The sequence below is a fragment of the Rhea americana genome, unplaced genomic scaffold (genome assembly GCF_003343005.1).
Source record: "Rhea americana isolate MKP2758 unplaced genomic scaffold, rheAme1 scaffold_146, whole genome shotgun sequence".
NCBI classification, from domain to species: Eukaryota; Metazoa; Chordata; class Aves; order Rheiformes; family Rheidae; genus Rhea; species Rhea americana.
Window position 1 is genome coordinate 1844792 of NW_028185550.1, and position 24299 is coordinate 1869090.

Sequence of the window (24299 nt, forward strand, 5' to 3'; positions counted from 1 at the left end):
GTAACGAAGGCGGCGTGATGTCTAATTAAGTGGTGTTTCCCCTTGCTTGGAGGCCAGTTCGGGGCTTGATTTCCCTGTGGCCCACAGCCACTTCAAGGATTTCTTGTGTCCCTCCGTCACTGACACTTGTAACGTGGTTCAGGAGCCTTGGCTAGAGGGCAGGAAGGCGATACGATTATTATTATTATCCAAGTCCGCTAGTGGAAGTCCCAGTTGATTGCTGAGTTTGGATGGTGTTTCCATTTTGTTCCATCACTTTTTCAAACGTACAACACTTGAGGAGGAGGCAGGATTAGCTGGAAAACAAATTGAAACACCATGAAAATAAATGAAAATAGCTTCAAGCATTCCTTGGGGCACAAAGCTGTGCCTGAAAGTATTCTTATTGCAGATTGAATGCTTTAAAGGGAGGCAGAGCATCATCTGTGTATGGTGAAGAARTATTTTGCATGTATCAGTCCAAGCCCAGCTTGTGTTGTTGCAGCTGAAGCTTGGCTGATAGCTCTGGTAGGATCGCAGGCCCTCGGAGCTAAACCAGAGGAGCTTCGGCAGGTGGCGGCTGATGCTGATGAATGTGCTGAGCCTTAAAAGAACATTTCTGAAGGGTGTTGTGGCGGTGCAAAATGTTTCTCAAACTCCAGAAAATCATATCTCGCAGTATCTTCTGTCATGTGAAGCTTTGCTCTGTAATGTTGTGTGAAGAGATTGGTCTGCTCTRTCCTGCCATCCGAAAAGCCGGCTGGAGGAGTGCGGCAAGTGCTTAGCAGTGGGTCAGAGCACGGGGCTGCAGCTCCCAGCGCTGCCCACTGTAGCTTTARCTGTGTGTTTGGTACGTGCCAAGTATTTTTAATTTCTTTTAAAACGAACCATTTTGGACCCACATAGTTGTGAGGGTTCACACTGTAAGTTAACTCACTTTTGATTTCAAAGTGGACAATGTCAGTTCCCGAAGCCAAGTCACACTTTCTGCATGGCTCGGTTAGGTAGTGTCATGATAAATTCATTTTTTAACATAGAGCATTTAGACAAWTTTTCCTCTGAGCTTTGTTGGAATTAATTTGTTCTGATTAATATTCGGCTTACAGATGAGAGACTCATGCTGAGTTCTGATTTTTAGAGGAGAGCTTATTCTCAGCATCTTTTTTCTTTTATCTAAGGAAACAAAAGCTGGATCAGGCCAGCTGAGCATTTTTGTACATTCACTGGTTCTGAGAGGGTCATTTTACAGAATCAGACTTAAAATACAGAGTTGATTAAGTCAATTTGTTTAATTTTCTACTTTAATTCACCATTCTTTGAACTGAAGTGTAAGCCCTGCCTGTGTAACGGCAGTACTCTCCCCTGAGCATCATCGCCGCATGCATGCTTATTTTCGCTGTGGGGGAAACGGAGGCACAGGTAAGTTAGGAATCTTGTCCTGTTCACAGCTCAGTCAACTAGAACTTTTCTTTACCAGTGTCAGCAGAAATTAGATTGAACRTAATGCAGCACAGCAGAATTCAAACCTAGAACCCAGATTTTCTGATTCCAGTGTTCCATGTTCAAAATGTAGCTTATTCTTCCTTGGCTATTATGCATGAATTTTCGATATCCACAGGGCCACAGGGAAATCCAGACTGTTCCATGTAATAATTTTCTGTRCAAGATAATTTCTTCAACACTAACAGAGAACCCTGAAGTATTCAGTGACTTAGAAATTTAATTTGTAATTTGTACTGTACATATTCAGTTAGTAAGCATTTATGAATTGTCATRGATATTTTAACTCATACCCAAAGTAAAATTAGTAAGTATCTTCAGATTTTACRTTTATTATTGAGACTATTATTATTATCTATTATTATTATTATTTATTACTATTACAGATTGCAGGCTATTATTATTCTTTGAGGTACAGAGAGCTGGTAGTTTCTGTGTAAGTCTGGTCTCATGTAAGTCTGGCCTGCTTAAGTTAAGAATGCATTTGCTAGCTTTTAGTCATAGGTAATTAATCAGTGAATGGTATAACACTTCTGCGTGTCTGCCACAGGCTTTTGAGGAAACTCAGATTCATCTACGATGTTTAGTTGAAAATACCTGGTTTTGTTTTTTGTTTTTTTTTCAGCTTATTCAGAAGTTGACAGATGTAGCAGAGGAGTGTCAGAACAGCCAGCTAAAGAAACTGAAAGAAACTTGTGAAAAGTAAGGTGCCATTCCCGTATAATTGGTTGCAACTTTCTGTCCTTCTTGTCTAGATACGTTTTAAACCTTTATTTTCTTATCCTTTAGAGAAAAGAAGGAATTGAAGAAAAAAATGGACAAGAAGAGGCAGGAAAAGATCACGGAAGCAAAATCGAAGGATAAAAATCAAATGGAAGAGTAAGTGTATCCTTCAATCCATACCCCTATGTGTTATGAAGAGATGCAAGGTTTTTCATACCTGAAAAATCAAAAGAAAGGTCTCAAAGCTAAATAGAAAGTAGCTTTTAGTCAGACAGTAATAGCTGACTAGAGGAGTGGAGTCCTAACTAATTTAATTTCTTGGGACAAGTCTAAGTTCCTGTTCTGAAAGCGTTGCGAGTCCGGGTCTGCTGCGAAGGGGCCGTTGCATGGTACGGGGACATGTTGTGTGTGGCCTGAGAATAAGGAAGTGAGAAGAGGYTGGGTGCAGAATTACTCACAAAAACCCAGTTCTTCCAAACACTACTGCTTTGAGTATGGCTACAAACAGACTTGGTGGCTTCAGCTCCTGCAACTTTGAATTTCACCTTAACATAGGTTTTTATTTGTGAGTTATCTTTTCTTTTTAAATCTGTTAAAAGCTGCTCTCTAAATAGCAGCAACATATTAGAGCGTTTGCTCTACTTTTGTGATGAATTCTCCCCAGATGCTCTGCTACTAATTCTCCTCTAGTGACAATTTTATGCAGTTACTTCTAGTGAAAGAGAGATCTGAGCTCTGAGGGTGCAGCTTCTGTGAACAGGGACAGAAATATTAATTTCATTTGTGCACCACAAGACAATACGAATTGTCGTTGTGYAAGCTGATTATGTTCTTCCCAAGGGCATCTAGGTTTGCTTGTCCTTCATTTGTTGTGGCAAACAGCTCAGAAGGAAAATGGAACRTTTAATCTTAGGCTATTTGTTATCGGTGTTTATTTTAGTAAAAAGTAAGAAAAGTTAAAAATGCAGAAAGGATATTAGAAATCCAAAATATCTGACTTTTACCATATAACGAAGACACAACTGTGTTGTTTTTTGTAGGTAAAAAGTTACATACAAAGTTTTGAGCTCCTCAACATAGAATCTGTGTATCTGGCAGTGTTGAAAGAAGGGGACACACTCACAAGCAGGCACATCTGCGCATGCATGTGCACGCACACACACACGCACRCACACACAGAAGTGCTTCAGATAATTTAAGAATACAGATTAGAGAGTTTTATTAGGCATCCTAGAGAAAAGATAAAATGAGAATGATAGGTTTTTAAAAAAGAGGGAAAATTATTTAAGATGGTTAGAGTTGTTAAAATGGCATGAAAGTCAGACTAGAAAAAAGTAGTTAGTCATTGTTTTAGTAGCATAATCAATTGCAGTAGGAAATCATCTGCCAGCTGAGAGGTTGATGAGASAGCAGAGAGAAAGGTTCGAAAACAAGCAAGAAAAAAATCTTTTTTTCTCTTCCTTTTATTTTTTCCTCCTGTTTCCCAAGGACTTTCCTTTGCCGGGATTTTGAAAGAGCCCTTGGGAAAGGTGAGATGGGAAGTGCATGGGAAACCATGCTTTTCTCTGTCAAGAGAAGCAGTTTGCCCTCACTTTTGCAGTGAGACAGGGAGTAGGAAACCTTCTGGTGAATCCCATCTGAGTCATCTGTGCTAGACTGTTGATTTTTTGAAGATCTTCTTGTGCAAAGTTGGAAAGAACATAACAGAGAGACAACRTATAATATTTATTGTTCTTACTTAGTTTTTTATTTCTTACGTGTGCCYAGGGCTTTTATAACTACCTAAAGACATCAGATTTTAGTGCTGCTTGAATAAATAGCAATTTACTGTTCTTGACTTAGGCAATTAGGTTTTAGAGTACTGTCCTGAATCTGGTCAACTCAGGTTTCTATGAATTACTATTTTGTATGCCTTTATCCCTTTGGGGGATTTCTTCTTCAGCCTTTCTCCAAAATCTACCCAATAACAATCTCACTGAGTCACTTAAAATTCAAATATTGCCTCCAAGTTCAGCTTTCTGTGGTTTGAATAGCAAAGCTGTGGACTAAAATTGAGTCTGCCCTGAGCTTAGTGGGAGTTTTGCCATCATCTGCAAGAYGTCGACGGTAGGATCTGCTTGCTGGCAGAGACTACTTTGTGACTATATGATGTGCCACAAAGTGGCACTGTGCATCAACTTATGGTTGTGCCTTCTCTTAGAAGTCAATTTAGAGACTTAAATAAAAGCAGTTCTCATCTTGAAGGTATAGCAACACCCTATGGGGATAAGCTGGTATTACCTTATGGTGAAAGAGCAGGATTTTTGCTGTGATAGGTGATGGTGGAGTCTGAAGACTCCATACAGTGAAGATGCACCCTGCGAATGGCACTTCTAGAAAGCAGATAAAATTTAGGTAGGCAGACCTATACATTCAGAACGTAACCTTGCTCATTCTGTSGGGAACTATGGCAGACTAAAATACATTGAAGTAGTCTTACTGACTGCAATAACTTTGTGATTGCTCCTCCCCAGGGAGAAGACTGAAATGATTCGATCTTATATCCAGGAGGTGGTGCAGTACATAAAAAGGGTATGTCAGGCCATTGCATGTGTTTATTTTTCATTCTGGGGGGTAAAATATCAGTCTGCACATTTTCGGTCTTTTTACACTGAATATTGTAAGCTGTTAAAGATTCCAAAGATTGTGCAAGTGCAGGTTTTTAGCAGATGCTGTATAGACTGCTGTTGTCATTGCACTTAAAGCAAAACTGGAATTTCCAGTTAGTCGGTCTTTGGGTGCATGGTGGTGAGAGGAGCARATTTTAGTACAGTTGTGATTTGATCCTTGAATGTTCTGTGTTTATTCATGGGAAATGGACTCCATGGTTGCTTTCAGATACTGAGAAATGTTTTGTTTGTTTGTGTGGGGTTTTTTTAATTGGTTTGCTCTCTCATGAAGGCAGTAATAGTATAACAACTGCTACAGTTACTAAACATTTAATTGCAGAGTATATTTTAACCTTAATTACATTTGTACAGATTCTAAGAGCTCTCTAAATGCAAGTCAAAGAATTTCATTACAGATGTAAGCTTTTCTGTAGCTATAGGTGGYTTACTCTTGGCTGAACGTAAGCACTGCAATGTTTTGCTGTATAAAATTAGAGTGAAATATGCTACTGGCTTTTTTTTCTTAATTTTAGTGCAGAGAAAATTTGATTCTAAAGTTGGCCCATTTTAGCTCAGAAACTCTTTGATTCAGGAAACAACCTAAAGAATGTGTTCAGCAATTTAAGTAGGTTTAATTCCTGCTGGAATCAGGCACATGTTTGAGTGCTCCATTAAAGGAGCATGCTCATTCAGGACTCTGGGACTGTAGGTCCTGTTCTTCTGGAGATGGAAGAATGCATTACAGTCTACAGTAAATATTTTAGACATTTCTGATTTTAAATCCTGTGTGTGAAATTTGTTATATATTGTCCACATAACACCTGTTACAKCGGTGAAGCTCAGCAACGCTTATATTAGAAATAGTCACAGTTYTGATGATAACACTTTAATTTTGGTGAATTAAAAACTTTGAAGGGAATGGAGATGGGAAAGGGAAGATGTGCAATGCCYGAAACAGAACTCTGGTATTTTCTTACAGCTAGAAGATGCTCAAAGTAAAAGACAGGAGAAACTTGTAGAAAAACACAAGGAGATTCGTCAGCAAATACTGGATGAAAAACCCAAGGTAAAGAGTTTTGAACAAAGTTATACTRCTTTAAAATGTTCTTTAGAAAAGAAAATGTTCTGTGCATCAGGTAGGCTGATGTTTAAACATAACAGTCCATATGTAAATCATAGCTATCTTTTCTAATATTCAAGATGAGAAATAGATGAAGTAGCAACCTGGTAAGGAGTACTACCTCAAGTCCAGATACCACATAAATGGGTTGATTTTTCAGTACTCCCAGCATATAGTTAAAAAGCCTTCTGTGTTAAGTGGTGCTTCTGACCAGCAGAGTGTGCCCTTCGCTCCAAGGTGCTTTAGCTGTACAAAACCAAAACACAGTTTACATTGAAAAGAAAAAGAGATATCTTCTTAGCATGCTTGCCTCAGTTATTTATGATAATTGATGAGGATATATTTTTGTGGAAAACAATGAGCAATTTTCATAATATTAGTGCTTRATATGATCTATTACGAGCTGGATTTGCTGTATTTGATTTTGTGCACTGCATCTATATGCAATACTCTGAAACACAGACACTTTTTGGTTCTAAAGAGTATGAGCTGAATCTTGCTCCTAGAGAAGCTAGTGATAGTTTTGCCATTGACTTCAGTGGAGAAAATGCAGAATTCTTCATTTGGATATGATYTTTCTGTGGGAAGACCTTCGTAACTGTATTAGCAGACTGTTGTACAGAGACGTGTTTTCATCAGAGTTCATATCCAAGTATGATTCTCCACAGCCTTTTCTGTTATCTCTGCTTTCATTTTTTCTGCACTAGCTCAAATAYGTGTTGTAGGTTTCACTTTTAATTTCTTGTCCGTGTTCACAGTCCTAATGTTTCCGTGCTTGCATTAGAGCTGGAATTTTAGTATTGGTGTCAGCTAATCAGTGTTGTCATCTCATTTCTGTGAAATATCAAGAGAATAAGTTAAGCTAACATCTGAATAGCTAGCAGTTTGCAGTAGTTTAGAAAAAGAAAAATATTTGTATTTCTAGTTTTCTACTCTGATTTTAACATTCATTTTATAAACAAGTCAGAACTTTTTAATGTTCTGGGCATCTGGATCAAAAGAAAGTTCAAAATACATTTTGAATTTGATGTTTTAGGATCATGAGCTTCTCAGGCATGTGAATTTAAATAAATTGAGTTTAAATGCTGAATGTAATTCAAAGAGTAATCGATCAGTACTTCTAATATCAGTTTTTCACAAATACTTGGACAGTTGATTACTTCTTTGTGTCTGTATCCYTTTTCTTGATTTTTTTTAATTTGTTGATTCATTGATACGAACAGATCTATTCTGAAGTGTTGTCACTAAGTATTTGGGTTGCGTTTTGAAAGACTGTGCTGGATTGGTAGCTTTAGACTCTTCCCTGAGCAGTCCCCATGCCAAAAGTTGGGTCACTGCACTAAGCAAWTGCAGCTCCCTTGTCTGCCCCTGCATCTGGCTCTCAGTTAAAGTGCTGCAGTAATCAGCACTCTGTAGTCAGTGCTCTCCATTTCTCCTGAGAAAATCCTCTGCAGTATCTTGCCTCACGGGGACTGGCTGTTTTCCTTCATTTCCCACATGCTAAAATGCACAGGCTTTTGCTGAATGTATGATAGTCTGTACCTCTTACCAGCATGAGAGGATTTAGGCAAAACATAATTACTCATTTTATTAAGTCAATTTTTATTTTTTGCTTCATATTTCATATTTGCTTCATAAGCTTCCTTAGTTACGGAGCATATGATATAAAATAGATCAGTATCTTCTCAGATGAGAGGGACCAATGTATTTAATGCAAATATCAGCCTTTCTAAGGATAACTTTTCTGATGGGCTGGCCTCTCATGCTTCAGCATCCAAACTCCCACTAAAATTCATGCTACCTGTGTCAAAAGGGCCTTCTAGCAAGATCAACTCAACCCCTAAACAAAAACATTGATATTTTAAGAGAGAAAGAATTTCTCTCTTCATATACTTACCAATAATTCCACTGGAGACAGATGTGCCATCATTAATCCCTGTAATTTGGTTATTTATCAATGCCTTACAACTTGTTGTGTTRCGCCTCTGTGTGCAGGGCTCTGTCATAGCCAGCAAGAACCTGGCTTTACAAGGCATCGGCAGCAGGCTGCCGTAGCGATGAGATTGTTATTTTTTGAAGTGTGATTGTGCAACGTCCTTTGCTGCGATGTGGCTAGGGCACCAGAGGATAACTTGCCTTAGGGTGCTGGCATGTTAGACAACAACTTTTGAAAACTGCACAAGCTCCATGCAAATTAGTTCTAGGTGCTGAAGGCAAAGGGCTTGCTTTCTGTTTTGTTTTAAAATATCATGTGTCTAGATGGAGGTACTTAACTCAGAACTGATTTACACCCTTGAACTCTGCATTTCCCTCACATATATCATTTCTTTATCATGTTTACATGTGAGACTATGTTTCAGCTTTCATTTACAGGGCTAATATAAARTATGCCTTTCTCTCATATAAGAGTAGAAGAGAGTTTTACTTCCTGAACTGATGCAGTTAGAAAAAAGATTGGAAACAATTATTCAGCCTATTGCAATCCCACTGAAGTCGATGCAAGCACTGGCTTTAGTGGGCACAGAATTTCATACTGTATCTGCCAACGTAATGAAGATGCCTTAATTGCAAACTAATCTCTGATGCTGTAGAAACTAGAGATCATCAAATCCGTCTGTGTATGGAAACAGGCCAGCTACCCCCACAGACATATCTGGAAAAGGAAAATCTCACCTTCTTAAGAAGTCAAAGACTGACCATCCATACGTCAAGAAGTTTCTAGCTTGAGTGACATTTTAGAGAAAGTACAGTGGAAACAAAGTTTAAACACTCTCATGCTGCTGCCTTTTTCCTAACCGCATCATTACCAAACAAGCCCATAYGTATTTTCTTTTCTCCTTTGTTTTCTTTGAGTTTTTTCATTATCTTCTTGCAGCTTTAGTATCAGCAACTGCATGTGGTTTTTCTCTCCCATTCTACTTTGTCCTCTTCTCATAGTCCTTAGTACACATTAAACTTGTCCCATCCTTTTCTGCTTTGCCTTGAGCATCTCTTCCACGTACGCTGAAGACTGCTACAGAAACACAGCTCTTTACACCTCAGCACTGACTTCTGTACATTAGAGCAGTGTTTGGTTTTAGATTATCCACTCCGGTGTGTCTGGAAGACCCTGACTAAGCACAACTGAGTGCGTTAAGGATGGGCATGGCCATTGCATCTCGGTTTCTTTGTTYTTGACAGACTGTGCATCAAATTAAACGTAAATCAAGTGCATTTCCTCTCCCTCCCCTCTTTCTTCCCATTTCATTGTAATTACAAAAATCAATACACATGAGACACGACAAGGGATTAATTATTTTTCTGAGAATTGACTCACTTACAGTAAATAGACCCAGGCCCCCCTCTAATTGGAATCAATGAGAGTTTTGTTATTGAGGCTCATGGGGCAGAATTATACTCATTCAAATGTCAACCCAATAGCTGGGACTCCTGTGCTGTTGAAAGCAGCCCAACCTCCCATTCAAATTAACTGGACTCTTTCGGGCCGTGTTCTTACCTTACAACTCCCTTGGCAGCTCTGACTGTATGCGGTTCCTGGTCCTGTAGAGGCAGGTTCTGTGTTCRTGTTTCTGCTCCCACCTAGTCTGCTGTCGACAGTCTCGCCTTAGCCAAGTCCTGCCAGATGGTAYATGCTCCTATAGAGATGGGGAAGCCTGGCACTCTTCAGGGTAAGCCTTTATCTAGGCAAAGGGTGCATCAGATCTGTCAGGAGCCATAAGCTATGCAAACTTTCTCTTAAGCGGTGCCTGTCTCTCCTTTTCCCACATGAATTGAGTACAGTCCTAAGGTATGAAATTCCTTTTTTCCCCTCAAAAAGTATAATGAAAACAATTAAATACATATATATAACTCAGTTCATGATAATGGAGAGCAAAGGTGTCTGATGCATACTAAATTGCTTTCAAAGAGCATATATTTATTATCTCACAGCATGACGTGCATTATTAATTGCATGCAGTGGGAGTCGACACTTCTATATTCAGTCAATAATTAATGTTAGCACTGTACCTGAAAAATTTATGAGGACACAAAATGACATATATTCAAGGACTTGCAGAACAAATCAGTGAGATGCTGATCCTTTACAGCAGCAAGTCTCTTATAACTCCAATGTCGTCTTCTCATTATTACCTGGGGCTAGAAGGGACCCTCAGAGTCTTTTGTATCTGGTCTAGCTACTTATACAAAAAATCACAAATCATGTAAACCTATTAATGAAGCAAGATATTTGGAAACCTAATGAATGATTTAATAGATTTCAGATCCATACATTCTGATTTCCTGGAATATCTAAAAAAGTATATTGATCTCTGTGAAGGCTACAGCTTGTCAGTAAGTGCTTTAGATAAAACCTTGTGTCCATCTTATGCAGTTAAGGTTACTGAGTTAAGTGGAACTGCTACTGAAAGTAAGGGTACCAGAATCCTCTCTCTAACTTTTGAAAGCTAGGGTATTTTGCAGTACTTTTAGATTTAATTTCAGTTAACCACAGAGCACAGAACCACTCTGTGAGTTCATCTGGAAGGAAGTTACTCTTAGGAACTTTGATGAATATCCCAGTGTCATTTCACCTAACTGCACAACACTCGATTTTCTCAATAACAGTGTAGTGTTCACCACAATCTCTCTCTCTCTCTCTTTTTTTTTAATCTTTTATGCTTCTGTAAGTCTGTAGGAAACCAAACTCTCTTTTGCTTTAGCTGCATTTCAATTCAAATATTTCCAAATGTATTTCAGTTTAACTACAGGCAACTAGTCAAGAATTTTGGGAAAGGAATTTGGAAAGAGGTTATTTCAGCTTGCTGAGTTTCATGAGACTTTGCACTACGTGGATTTGGGTTGAATGGGGAGGGCATTGTCCTCCTAAAATAGTATTTAGACTCAGTGCAAAAAGGCCTGAAAAAAATAGCTGATAGCCACTGTATTATTTGAGAAGTTCTCCTTTTGTTTTCTCCATGTTTAGATAAAATTTGTTTATTCTGTTAATTGACTCAGTTTTACCATCTCCAAAGTTTAAAGAGAAATCTCTCTTGAATCTGTGGCTGTTAAGCTAAAAGGAGTGCAGCAGTATCTGCCAAAAAAATACAGAAATAAGAGTATTGGAAGTAATTTACGGTTTGTTTCACTATTCAGCTTTGTTTTTTGGTGCTTGTATATTCATCAGAGGGGAATAATAAAATACTGTTCTGCCTCATTAAATGGGCAATAGCATGGAGAAATGAGTGGAATTTACTTAGTCTCAGTGAGCAACAAATATTTTAAAAGAATGTTTTTACCAAATTAAAATTTTCTAAACTGAGATTACCAAGTCTCCCTTCGAGTTGTTCTTCAAGGATCTGGCATCTTCCAATTCTACATCAAAGTATGCGTTTAAATTGAGGGGTTTGCTTTTTATGGACTATTCACTTGAGGACCCAAGCGCTTTGCTCAGCACCTCTCAGCATCTTAAGTCCTAAGCCACGATCATCCTAATTATCTAATAAGCTCTGAGTAACTTAAGCCCTGATGTTTGTTTAAATGTTATATTAGTGAAATTGCTGTGTAGTCCCTAGTGGCAGGCTATTTCTTCAGAAAACTAGGGTTGTCTCTTTTTTCCTGTTTCTCTCAGTGGGTAAACACAGCAAAAGCCTGTAAATTGAGTAGTAAATAACCTTGCTTTACTCGTTAAAAGGCCGACCTTTATATTATGCCAATTTTATATCAAAAAAAAACCTCCCTGGAGTGACTAGCTCATGGCTAGGTCAGAGATCAAAAGACTTCAGTCYAAGTAACTGGAAGCGCAAAGGATTATTTTCAGATAAGACCTTTCTGGCTTGCATTTTATATTTTTTCTAGATGAATCTACATTTTTAATCATTGTTTATTTTTTTACCACAAGGTATATTACGGTGTAAACAATGTGCATCAGGTCACAAAAGATACACGTAACACAGGTAACACAAATTGTGTTAATTAAATCTCTTTCGGTGTTGGTATTGCACATACATGTGTGTCTTGGGAACACTCAAGAATGCTAACTTTCAAATCAAGTGGCATCACGTCTCCAGTGAGAATATGCAAAATACTTTTAAAAWTTTATTTTAATGAATTCTGATATCACTTCTTTTAAATAAAGATGTCACAGAACCTTTGTAGGAAGAATGTAAATGTAAAGAAGTATTTTAATGAGACACGTAAGAGAAAAGAAATTCAGGTTAGTGTTTGTTGTGTGTTACTTTTCTCACAAAATAACACAAGAGTGTTATTTTTCTCACATGTATCATTCTACTGGAAACCAAAAAAAATGAAAGAGGTTTATATGAAGCTGCAAAGAAAAAAAGGGGGGGGGGAAATAAATTACTTGAAAGGCCAAACTCTTTTGCAGTTTACACCCTTGTAAATCAAAAGGAACATTCTGAAGCTAGCAGAGTTGGTTGTGATTTAAATTGGCAAGAGTGAAAGCTGAGTATGGTCTGTAATGGAAGTCATGGAGCAGACAGATCTGATTTTTGAATGTCAGTGAGATTTTCCAGGATAACATGCTAATAAATCAGCACTGTGAAAAAATATTTTAAGAAAAGTGATTTTAGAATGCAATTACCATCTGTGGGCAAAGGGGATTGCAGAATATTTTTTAAAAATAGAAAAAGTCAGCATGAATTTGAGTTTTCCTGAATAAAGTAAACCTCATGATTTCTTATTTGCATAAGTCAACCTGTTCCTTGTTTGGTCYGCCTTGGATAAGGACATACTTATCCAAGAGAGCCAAGGCAGCTCTCTCTGCACCAGTTCAGAGCTGATGTCCCCCCCGGTCACCCTCCTCTGCTCAGTAGGAAGAGCAGCAGCACCCGTAGGAATCCACTTTTGGGAGAGCACCATGTCTGAGAGACCTTGTTTGGCCTCCAGAGAGGCATCCAGCTTTGCACCCCACCACAGCACAGGACAACAGGCATCTATACTGCTCCAAGCTGCCATGCCTTTACTGCCCCTATTGGCTTCTGTAATATCCTGGAGGGATTAGACTAGTAGACAAAGTAGCCCAACTGGTATATGTATATGGTACATTTACCAGTTGGGTATGTATAATAAGCAGTGAATGTGCTGTAGTGCAGATAAAAGGCTGTCTCCCCCGTTTATAGCTAAGTACAGTGATGATCCATCAACATGACAGAACAGATCACGTTTCCTTGCAGTCAGGGATATTCCTTCACGATGCCATCACCACGCTTGTCAAAAGCAAGAAAGTTACTTGTAGTTATACAGTAACTGATTATACAGTACTGCACTCTTGCTGTAATTGTCTTAGGTATTTAATTTGAATTAAAAAGCAGTTCAATTACAGGGGGGAAAAAGAAGTCACAAATTCCCAGAAAAAAAGATTAGCTGTGTAATAAACATTGAAAAGTTAAAATTATCCATCTTCCTTTGGTAACATGCATTGCCAAAACATGTCTGAGTTCTTATTTTAACATTTGTGAATAGTTAATTCTTCYTAAAACAAGTAGTCTTCCTATGCAGGCAAGGGTGTGTTTTACTGTAGGCTGACTAGAAAACCCGAAAGATGTGAAAGGGAACACGCAGCTTCCGTCCGCCGAGTCCGGTTCGGGGAGCTTGGAGGGCGCGCTGGCCCTGCAGGAGTGTGCTCCCCCGAGCACTGCAGCTTGCGAAGGGTGACGAGAAAATGCCAACCTGGAGCGGASAGTGTAATGATAAAAAAATATATATGTGTGTGTTGTCTCTCCTCTCTCAAAGCACTTTCATCTGCAATATCTCCTGCTATTAAGCAAAATGCTGGGCGTTTTCGGGGCTGATGCAGAGGGGACGAGCTCTCAGCTCTCCGCTCCCAGCCCCTCACGCTCCTGCCTGCTTAGCCAGAGTAGGGCCGGGCGCTGGTGAGGGGCTGCGCGGGGCGCAGGGCAGCACACGGCCGGCCTCGCTCGCTAGCCTGCGCCCCTGCGGTGTGCAGCTCCCTGCTCCCGCGCTCACCTTSCCTCAGCATTTCCGCTGCCCTCCATGGCAAACCTCTCCCAGAGCGTGAGCAGGTGGCTAGCAAGCTCCAAGGCAGCAACCTGCTGCAAGAAAAATGTGCGATACACTAACTGGAATGTTAAGACTGTTATCTCTGAAGAAAAAAACGGCRAAAAATGTTGCTAAAAAATTTAAATAGGCCCAGGACTGCAAGCGTTTTGCGTCAGAATGTGTTCCAGCTCAGACCATGCAATACTTCCACCTGACAAGAGTAGTCTCTGCTAGATAAATAACTGTGGTTGTGCAATACATAYGTTACAGAAAATAAGCTTAATAAATGCATAGTGTATATGTATTTTATATATATAAAATATATTGTAGCATATATATATATATCTGTATATATATGTGTGTATATATACATATATATATACACATACACACACTACCCAAATATAGTACTTTATTTAGTATCTTTTATACAACTCTATCACTCTAAGTCAAGGTCGGACTGAACAGTGAGCACCACGAAGGCAGAACCGCGTGCTCCTATCCAACTTCAGTCTTTGTGCAGCAGCGATGTATTTGCTAATTGTAAGATCTTGAATGCAAAACAAGAGCTGGAACGTGACAGATGATAAGATACTTGGTTTGACACAGCCAATGGAAAGATGTTAAAAGAAATAGTAACACTTTAGTAAACTCTTAAGTAACACTTACTGTAAACTCATTAGAGAGCGTTTTAAAAATGCATGAAATTGGGAAAAATATGTTCCTTAATGAATAGTGAAATGAAGTCGCTGGTCCTGCAACGACTGGAGTATATGCACAGCTTTACAAAGGCAAGTGGTTCATTAAGGCGGTGCTTATATCTCTGTACAGACTCAGTCTGTAAAATACAGCAAATAATACTGCTTTTTCATGAATGAGGTAGTAATACACGTTCGAGTATACATTCAAGATACAGATTGCTCTTATTAGTATGTTCATGATAAGATATGTGTTGAGTTTATCTTTTTTACTATGAGACACTTCAGGAAGATAAATATACTAGTAGAAGGAGTAACAGAAATACCAAAACTAATGTGMGAATTTCAAGGGAATACAGGGATTAAAAAGTATATTTACAATCACGAAAAAAATCCCTATTTTTTTCTCACAGAGCAGAGAGTCTGTGATTTTACTTTAAGAAACAACAAAAATTCCTGCAGCAAGAAAATGTTTTGATAWACAGTATTTTCCCCAGTAGCTTGAGAGTATTGAGTTGTTGATCAGCCAGGAGGTTATGAGCCTAATATTGAAGTTCAAACCTCACAAGAAAACTGAAGTTTTAAGGGTGCCATTTCTATGTCTTGCTGGCACCTGCTAATCAAACTCATCAAGGCCCATGTGRAAGCAGGACTTGGGCACGCACTAAACTTGACAGCTGGGTTTGAGCAGGAAGAGAAACCTCATACATGCAAAAGGAAGAGAAAGTGCAGCGATAGGGACACCAGGATCTCAAACACACTTCAGCACATGCTTCCCGTGCCACCTGGGTCCAGCCCGCGAAGCCCTGACAGCCCTTCTTAGTCTGCAGCAGAGTAGTTGAAGAAGTAGACCAGCGAGCTGTTTCTGTCCTGCTTCTTCCCTTGAAAGGTTAATTTTCTTTAGACTTCTCCTCTGAATAGTTTCCAACAAATCAGCACTTTCTGATAGAAATACATGAGTTGTGGATGATGTGATATAGGTTTAACTACTGCGACTCAGTGCGTTTACTGTTGTTCAGCCATTTGATGGCAGAAGGAAGTTCTCTCTAAGACATTGTGGAGTGTAACTAAGTACGTAAACTACAGCTATGATCCTGTAAATGATCTGTTGTGGAGTCCTAGAGATTTGTGAGCTTTATGTGGAAAAAGTGGCTGTGCCAAGGAAAGGGAAGCTTTCCAGAGATGGTGAGATAAAGAGGCCTGCTTACAAATGAATGAGGTGAATTTTTAAACTCTTGTAACATTGACCTTTCCAAGCCAGTAACGGACCCAGAGATCATTTGTAGGAAAATTGGCAGAAGGATGATGAAAATTGACAATATTTCAATGCTTTTTCTTCTGACTTCCCTCCCAAACCCCCAAAGAAAACAAGCATTCTTTCAGAGTTTTCATGTTCATCTGATGGAAAAATGTCCCTTTYGAGCCTACTGAATATGGGCCAAGGAGTCTCAACCTGGATTCCTTCTATCCATTTTGCAGACCTCAGGGGTTGGCCTCCAGTTTGTAGAAATGAGTGAGGACATGTAATAAAGAGAAAAGTGTTATCAGGCRTACTATGCTGGTAATGGTAGGAAAGGTTTTTCTTAGTCTTTTTTWAAATTTATTTCTTCTGTTTGTCCACTTTTCCACTTCCTCAGTTTTACTAACTCTCCTATTGTCTTGTATGTGGACCTTCTTTTCACAGTATGACTTTTTTTTCTTACCCTCTTAGTCTTCCTTTAGTCCTTAGGGGGAGTCTTGTACTCCCCCTAGTATTGCTTTTCCTCTTTGACACCACTTGCTGCTGTTAAATTGCAAGGAGTACCTACAAATGCTTGTAGGAATAGTGTTTCTTTCAAATTAAAAGGTAAGTCCAAAGGGGAGAGCTGCTGGAGAACTGACATGTTCTTCATATCTGTAAGCTTGGCCATATATGTAGAACATATTGCAAAGTCTTTCATCAAATAAAAGACATGATAAACCAGCTCCRAAAGAGATGTGTGAAAAAATCACCGTTCATAAACACCCCAAAACTCTGTTGTCTAAGAGGAAGAGTAATATTTAAAGTGAAAGCAATGAAAAAATGGAACTGAAACGATAATTAAACAGTAAAGAAAAAACATGAGAGTAGAGCTAACGAATTTAGATGTTGAGACTTAGAAAAGACTTTAGGAAGAAAATGAGAAATACAGATGAAAGTGTCTTTGCTGGAAAATAAGTTTCTGGTTCATTCTCYATTACTACAATTTTCACTTTATATCCGGTTCCACACAGAAAAAATGCAATGTAAGTGCTTCTATCAAAGTGTCAATCTTGCCTTCTGTGCTCTGAAGCCTGTGAGCTCTCCGCAATGTGGGCTGTATTCCGACAAGCACTTTAACAGTTCTAAGTTTATGCAGCAGCGTGCAATCCGTATGCTGCTGCACGTTACAGCAACTGCTTGAGTGTTGATTGATGATGTTCCACAGTCACAGTCACTGTTGCATGAGGAGGAAGTGGGCAATTACAGTTTTGCTTTTGAGATCCGGGCCAAGGACCGATGGTGGATTTCAGTGTGGATTGCTTAACCCTTGTGATAACTGCTGTCCCTGATGTGGAGATAAGTGRCAGGTTTTATATCAGGGGAAGGACTACCGCACTGTGAAGCCAGTGCACGTGGGAGGTGGGCATGTGCAGCCCAGAATCCATGCCTACAAGGAGCTTGGCAGGGCTGCCCTCAGTGCACTGTGGATGTCAAGCTCGTAAGAGAAATTGCCAATTGTTTTGTTGTTTTTATTGTAGTTCATGGTGGGGTCTAGGGCCACGCTGACAACCACTCAACCTGGTATTAGGGCATAGTGTCTAACATCTGCTGCTCCCAGCAAGATGTTCTGACTCTTTGGGGTCAGAATTAATTATTTTTTTCCCTATTAGGATGATTTAATGTCAGTAATTTGTCAGTTATTTTGAATTCTCTGTTGTGTTCAGCCCACTTGGTCATGTTCCACGTGCACTCACATGCATTACCTTTCAAATGTTGTAACAAATGCAACGGAAACTACTTAGTTAACTACAAGTATATTTCTAGAATAAGAGTCTGCAGAGCAGGTATGTTGTSCTCAACTGTGCAGCCTAATAGTGCCAAGCCTAAGTCTTAGAAATTAATTTTTTGATAAATAATGTATTTCCTGCATCCAAAATATGATTCCAGTACATCCAGAAGTTGAATTGCAAAACAGTGTCATCAGGGGCAGAGGGGAATGATCTGATATTTGGGGGAAGAAACAAACAAGCAAACAAACAAACAAACTCATAGGAGCCAGGGGAATAGATTTTTCACCTGAGATGCAGGATCCTGCGCTCTTTTCTTCTTCTTTTCAGACTGAGGGGATTTCAGCCTGCCCTCCCCACCAGATGGCCATAACCACCATAATGTAGATTGCAGGGAAGATTCCTTGCAGTTGGTTGCTTYTACTCTTTTTTGTTCAAAATAACTGAATTTTTGCTGAAACGCAGTCTGAAACCCCAGCATGCCAGCACTTACATCAATTCCCATACCATTTCCATCACTGTTCTCTTTGGCCCCTTAATTACCGCATTTGTGGAGGAACAGCATTAGCATATCTGAGGGGTTGGGGCATTCCCTGCTACGCAGAATGGGTCTGGATCTTTTCAGGCAGAGCACAAGCGGAATATGCTGAGCRCAGGAGTACTGATAAAAGGCTCATAGCGTTGGTTTCTCTCTTTCCCTTGTGGATAGCCATATACCATCTCTTTYGCTATGCTTTTGTTTGGAAGGGCCAAACAGACACAATGTTTTGGAGTTAGAGGTTGAAATTCACAGAATCCAAAATGAAAACTCTTTGATTTGTATTTTCAGCATGAATAAATCTAAACATCTCTATAGCAAAATCCATCCCTATCTGTTTTTTGCTTTGGGACCTGATCAGCTATTCACACAATACTTTTCATTATTCAGACAAAGATAGCTTCCAGTAATATTTTACATTTTGTTTGGTTTCTTTCATCCCTTTCTTAAAGGAAAGGTAACTGCAGACAAGCATTATATACCAGTCTTAGTGAAACAAATACCTGTGGTTTATACATCAGGGAAGTCTACTATACCTTGCTTGGCAGCAGAAACAGACCTTAAGATGAGATGAAACCAGGCAAACTAACTCCTGTGATACAGTAATGTTACCCCCTTTCTTTTGAAAAACATGCTCTGCAAATACATGTCATAAAACAAACATCATGCATAGTAGTAACGTACTGATTATCTTTTAGCAGAATAGAACTATAGTATCTTACAGTGCATCTGCTATCCAGTAACACTGAGATTCACAGATTCAAAGGTTTGGGARCAAGGAGGCGTTACCATAACTGTTGATGGTCTATATATTATTTAAATATATGTAACTTCCTCAAAGAGTGATGCTTTAATTTTAGTTCAGACTGCAATCCAGCCTAGCTGTTCTGAGATACCTGAATGAGCCATCAGTTTGGGACTTGAGAGTGTGGGTCGTAATCTGCTGCCGTAAAATTCAGCTTGCTTGCATCTTGTATCTTCTGAAGATTAATAGATGGAGTATTGCTAATGWGTCATGCTACTACCTGTAACCACACTAATACTCTGCTAGCTGCTAYGAATTTAAGTCAAAGGGAAATTATAAGAAAATTTTATATGGAATAGAGATAGTCCATTTGTTTATGTTCATGAATATATGTGTTTGAGTTTGTATATACATATTTATGTATACATACACATGCAYGCACACTAAATACGTTAAGAACATGCATATGCTATTTTTAAAGAGATTAGTTTGATATATCCATGCTGGGTACATCTGTTAAATTRTGGTTATCCACAGCCTGTTCTTTTCACCAGCATCCTACCTATTTCATTATATTATTTTAAAAAATATTAAAATGTAGCTTGGAACACCTTGCAGGTTGTAAAATGCAGTATTAGAAAATTRTATTAGTGATTTTAAAACCAGCACGATCACCTTTCTGTCAATTATAGTAGGATTCAATGTCTAGATTTTTTTTCTGTCCTCTAAATTTGCCTACTTTATATTCTAGTTCCCTTCTGAAAAGATAATAAGTGGAGACCATGGGGAAAAAAAAATTTCATCCCATCCAGTGGGAAGGAACTCAAACTTCATCGGCAACAAATGCAGCAAAACAGCATGAGGAAGGAGGCCTCAGGCCATGTGTAGACAGGAGTTWAAGGTGTAATGTCACATTGATCTAGTCTGATCTCCCCAAGACAGGACAGCACACAGCACTAAACATTAGTTCATGCWGTTCACTGCTTGGGAAGGAGCCTGTGCTTGAGTATTTGCCACTGATTAGCAATTCAGAGTACCTATGTCCCCTTTTTTAACTCTGTAAGGGGACATGAGACTAAACCTTCTAGCTCCAGTGCCTAAGTTAGACCACGTAAATAATCTTCATCCATACTTACTCTGTTAGGTTCCTTAACACTTCTTGATTCTACAGGGAATTGTTAGGATAAGTACATTCAAGATTATGAGGGGCTTGGATAGGTTGTATATAAATGTAAAAAAGATAATAAATACACAGGAAGGAGAAAGGCTGAGAAGAAGGATTTAATGYGAACTAGCATTTGGCTAAATGCTCTTTTCAGCTGTGTCCATATGAGCTAGAGTGACTGCTTACCCCAGAGAGAGCCTTTGCAGTACTTAGACAAGTCCCTGTTTCTGTTCTGAATCCTCTCACACAGAAAGAGATGAAATACAGTTCCATCCTCACCCCAAAACTTAATACATCATGAATAATGGTAGACTGCAAACGAGAGAGTTGGGTGGGCAGGGATGAAGATGAGTGGAATATCAAAATTTCGTGATGCATTCATTATCTGCGTGACTTCACAGTTAATGCACTGGTTTTTCATATATTTATTTTTTCACTCCTGTTCTCTGTGAATGCCTATTTTGATAGGTTGAAAAAAAATTTCTTCCCTCCAGTCACTTTGTGTTCCTGTTTTTCTAACTGGAAATGGTATTTTTCATTTGCTTTCATATTTATCAATCTGTGATTCCTACTTCCTGGAATTAGCTAGGTGCCTTGACCGAATTATAGTGAAAATGGGCATATGGTTACCTGCAGTATTGTTGGCCAGTGCCTTTACTGTTAGGGCTGTCTCCTTTCCCTTTGGTTTCTCTAATGCTTTTCTAGACACTTTTCCTTGTGGCTTTTCACCAAGTCACTTCTTAAATAAACAATTCATGACTGTCATTTCTGGACTGGGTTTTCCTGCTCCCTCCATTTCCATTTGATATTTGCTTCTTATGATAGTATGAAAATTAATATATAGGTCACAAAGAAAACCTCAGGCTCTCTACAATTAAAAGGGAAAACAGGTAGACATCAGTAAGCTTTGTCTTGGGAAGAATGGCCCAGTAAGGAGAAAAAGGATGAAATAAAGTGTCAGGAAGCTGCTTTGGAGGCCTACCAGCACTCCAATTTGTTTAGGTCAAGCCTAAGGTAGAAGCAACTGTCCCACAACCCCAGGTTTACTGCTGTGTGTGTTGGCACTGTGAACCATAGTACATCCTCCTCCATCACTTTTTCTCCTTGGGTCCAGAAGAGGCACTATGGGGAGCATATTCCTAAAAGAGAGGATATCATTGTTCTTGTCAGGGTGGAAGAAACAGTTTTAGTTGCCTCTGTTCTTTAGCTGAAGCTAAACCATACAAGGTCTTTCTCACCACCACAGTGCCAGTCAGTTCTTCCAAATCATACTTCTCAATCCCTACTCTTGTGTTTTATCTCCACCAGACCTTCTAACCAGCTGTTCTGTTTCTCAAACTCCCAGGTACAGCCACCATCCTGCCTTACAAGCCCTTTTTGCCCAGTGTCCCAAGATCTCACTGCCCACCACTCTTTAACTGAGAACTTATTTTAACAAAATTCAAATTGCTAGCAATCATTTCACTATTTGACTTTCCTTAAGGTGTTGATTTTACAGTAGTAAAACACATCTTTTGTTTTTTACATTGAGGATTTTTTTCTGTTAGATTATGATGATAGTCAATTTTTGCTCATGAAGACAAGATGTGTTAGACTTCTTACTGCACTAATTATGAAATCATTGTACACACACCATACTTGTGTTTTCCTGTAGTCGGGCAGGTACATTTATAGGCTAATTGAGATCCTTTAGTGCTGTGAACTCCATTTTGTCTTTGATTTTGATCTTTTGCTGAAGGGCTGTGAACCCTTTGAATGTTCTTTACCTACAAGATTTTCTTAATTAATCAGTGCTCATCTGATTAGCCCCTTTCTGAATCCTTCTCAGATTCATTCACAGATTGTTGTCAAATGGTATCTCAGAAAGTCATCTGTCACCCACTATAGCTAGCTCACAAGATCCATAAAACTTCTGCATTTAGAGTGGATAAAATATTGCAAAAAAATTCTCCAGCATCTTGTGTTGATTTGTTAACTTTGCTGTCTGCCTCGCTTGCAGAGCTGCTCACTATGCAGAAGGCGCGTATGAGTGTCCTTTCTATGGTGACTTACTGATTGCTTTCCTGACAGCAAATGGTTTTGCGCAACTTCCACTAGAACCAGTGATGTTCTCTGTTAAGTTTTATGGTGACTTTTCAGGTCAAGGCTTTTGCTTCTCCTTCAGATATCTATGCAAAGTTATTGTCTAATGCATAAGCCCATGACAACATGCAGTACTAATAATACATTATGTAATGTGATAAATGTATTATCCATATTATATGAATAGTATCACTTCATCTACCCTCTTTATGAGATCCGTGTTTCCCCGAGAAGGCATCTTTGTCAGGGTGGTCTCTACTGTGCTGTATTCTGTACAATATACTGTGATTGATTGTGCCATATGGACTGTGAATTAGGCTTTTTCTAATACTCTGGTTTCCTCTTTTCGGGTTTTCCTATCTCTAGACAGAGGAGTTCCCTGTTCCTTCCTCAGTATCCCTCAACTGAGATTTCCCCAAATCTTAGGCCATCAGGTGAAGCAGTCTCTCTTCCTCCTTGCCAGAAGTCAGATGTTTACCAGCTTCCATATTCTACTTGTTCTTTCCCAGTTTGTACTCTTTTATTGCCAAAATTTGGCAATCCAAAATAACATACAGTTGACTAGTCTTTCTCTGCTACTGCAAAGGAAAGGTCCTGTGAAGTGGTTTGCTTTCCCCACTGTCACATTTTAATAGCAGAAAAATTTAAATTATTTTCAGAATGTTCCTGGCTACTGTAGAATTGTAGTAAACCATCCAGAAGACATCTGTACAGGCAATAAAAGTTTCTGAAACAATGATGATAAGAATTTCGGACACACATYGAATGCCACAATGCAAGTGGTCTCATTAAACCAGAGCTAAGTTTGTAGTTAACTATTTCTGCACTCAAAACCGTAGTAGAAGCCTTCCAGCTTCAGGACTAGTGATCTGTACTGGGGAAGAGTCTACAAAGCCTCAGTGAATGCAGGAAGCAGTGGTGTCCCTTGGAAGGAGGACAAGTAATGTGAATAACTTAAACAGCACTTCAGCGGGAACATTTTCTCCCAAATTTGCTATTTTTTTGCTAGAATAATGGATTGGAGGTTTTCTATTTCTTTGAATAGGGAAGTTTTTGTTATTTTGCTCAAAATTACTGATAAGGAGCATTACCTTTCAAGCTCATATCCTGTTCTATTTTATAGTTTATGATATATTATTGTAATTTATGTAAAGCCTAAATTTTATGTTTATTTTTTATGCCCACTGCACTCAGAAAATAGCCAACTCATCAGACCAAAGTTTTTAGAATAGCTCAGATAGTTGAGCTTATTTAGACTGATAGCTTGATCTCTTAACACATACATCTATGAGTATGGTGTATACGTCACCATGTAGGTCAGTCTGTGGTCAGAAGATTAATTACTGCACTTCATTTTCCTAATGAATTTATTATTACATAGAAAGCTTTAGMGTTCTTCCTAAATAGATATAGGTAAAATTATAAACACAAATGCCATTTTAAAGTACTTAATTGATTTATTCCCATTTGAAAATGTTACCTATAATCACATCCAGATGTCTACATGCAGTGTTACTCCATATATCTTGGTAAATGTTGAATATTAGCCTTTTTTATTGTTTGAAATTCATCTGGTGCCATAAACAGCAGACGACAGTGGGCTGTAATTATTCCAGTTCTGCATTTCTAAGAGRTTCTGTTAAATTTTATTTAATGGCTGAAATCACACCATCATTGCTTTTCCGCATTCCTCGTTACTAGGGCATTGTTAGACATCCTCGATGTTCTTTAAAGAAAATTGCTATTTCTTTGCTTGGATATCCATATCAACGATTCTTTTAGCGTACTTTGTTGAGAAGAATTACCATTACACAATTAGGGCCAGATTAAGTAGCGGTATATAGGTAATATTTTGTATCCTCATACTTCCTCGTGTTTTTTGGATCTCAGTCACAACAGACCCGTAGGAGTGCAGTACAGACTGTAGTTCATTTGTTAAAGATTAATGTTGTATGGCTGTTGATAACTAGCCATACAAAAGAGTATTGTTAACTAAGGAATATTCAGCCTTTCTGTTCTCTCCTTTCACCTGTTGCTATTTTTGCATGGATTTTTGCAAGTGAGATGAGTTACAGTTCAAGAAAGAACAAAGTG

At 38.8% G+C, this 24299-nt stretch overlaps 1 protein-coding gene across 1 annotated transcript in view; it reads left to right on the forward strand.

Moving 5' to 3' along the window:
• The window catches only part of PLCB1 (phospholipase C beta 1), a 416514-nt gene that overhangs the window by 341627 nt on the left and 50588 nt on the right, over positions 1-24299 (forward strand). Inside the window, exons 28-31 of the mRNA XM_085299181.1 lie at positions 2105-2181; positions 2269-2358; positions 4716-4773; positions 5830-5916. Coding sequence (XP_085155307.1) covers positions 2105-2181; positions 2269-2358; positions 4716-4773; positions 5830-5916 — 312 coding nt within the window. The remainder of the gene's footprint in view (positions 1-2104; positions 2182-2268; positions 2359-4715; positions 4774-5829; positions 5917-24299) is intronic.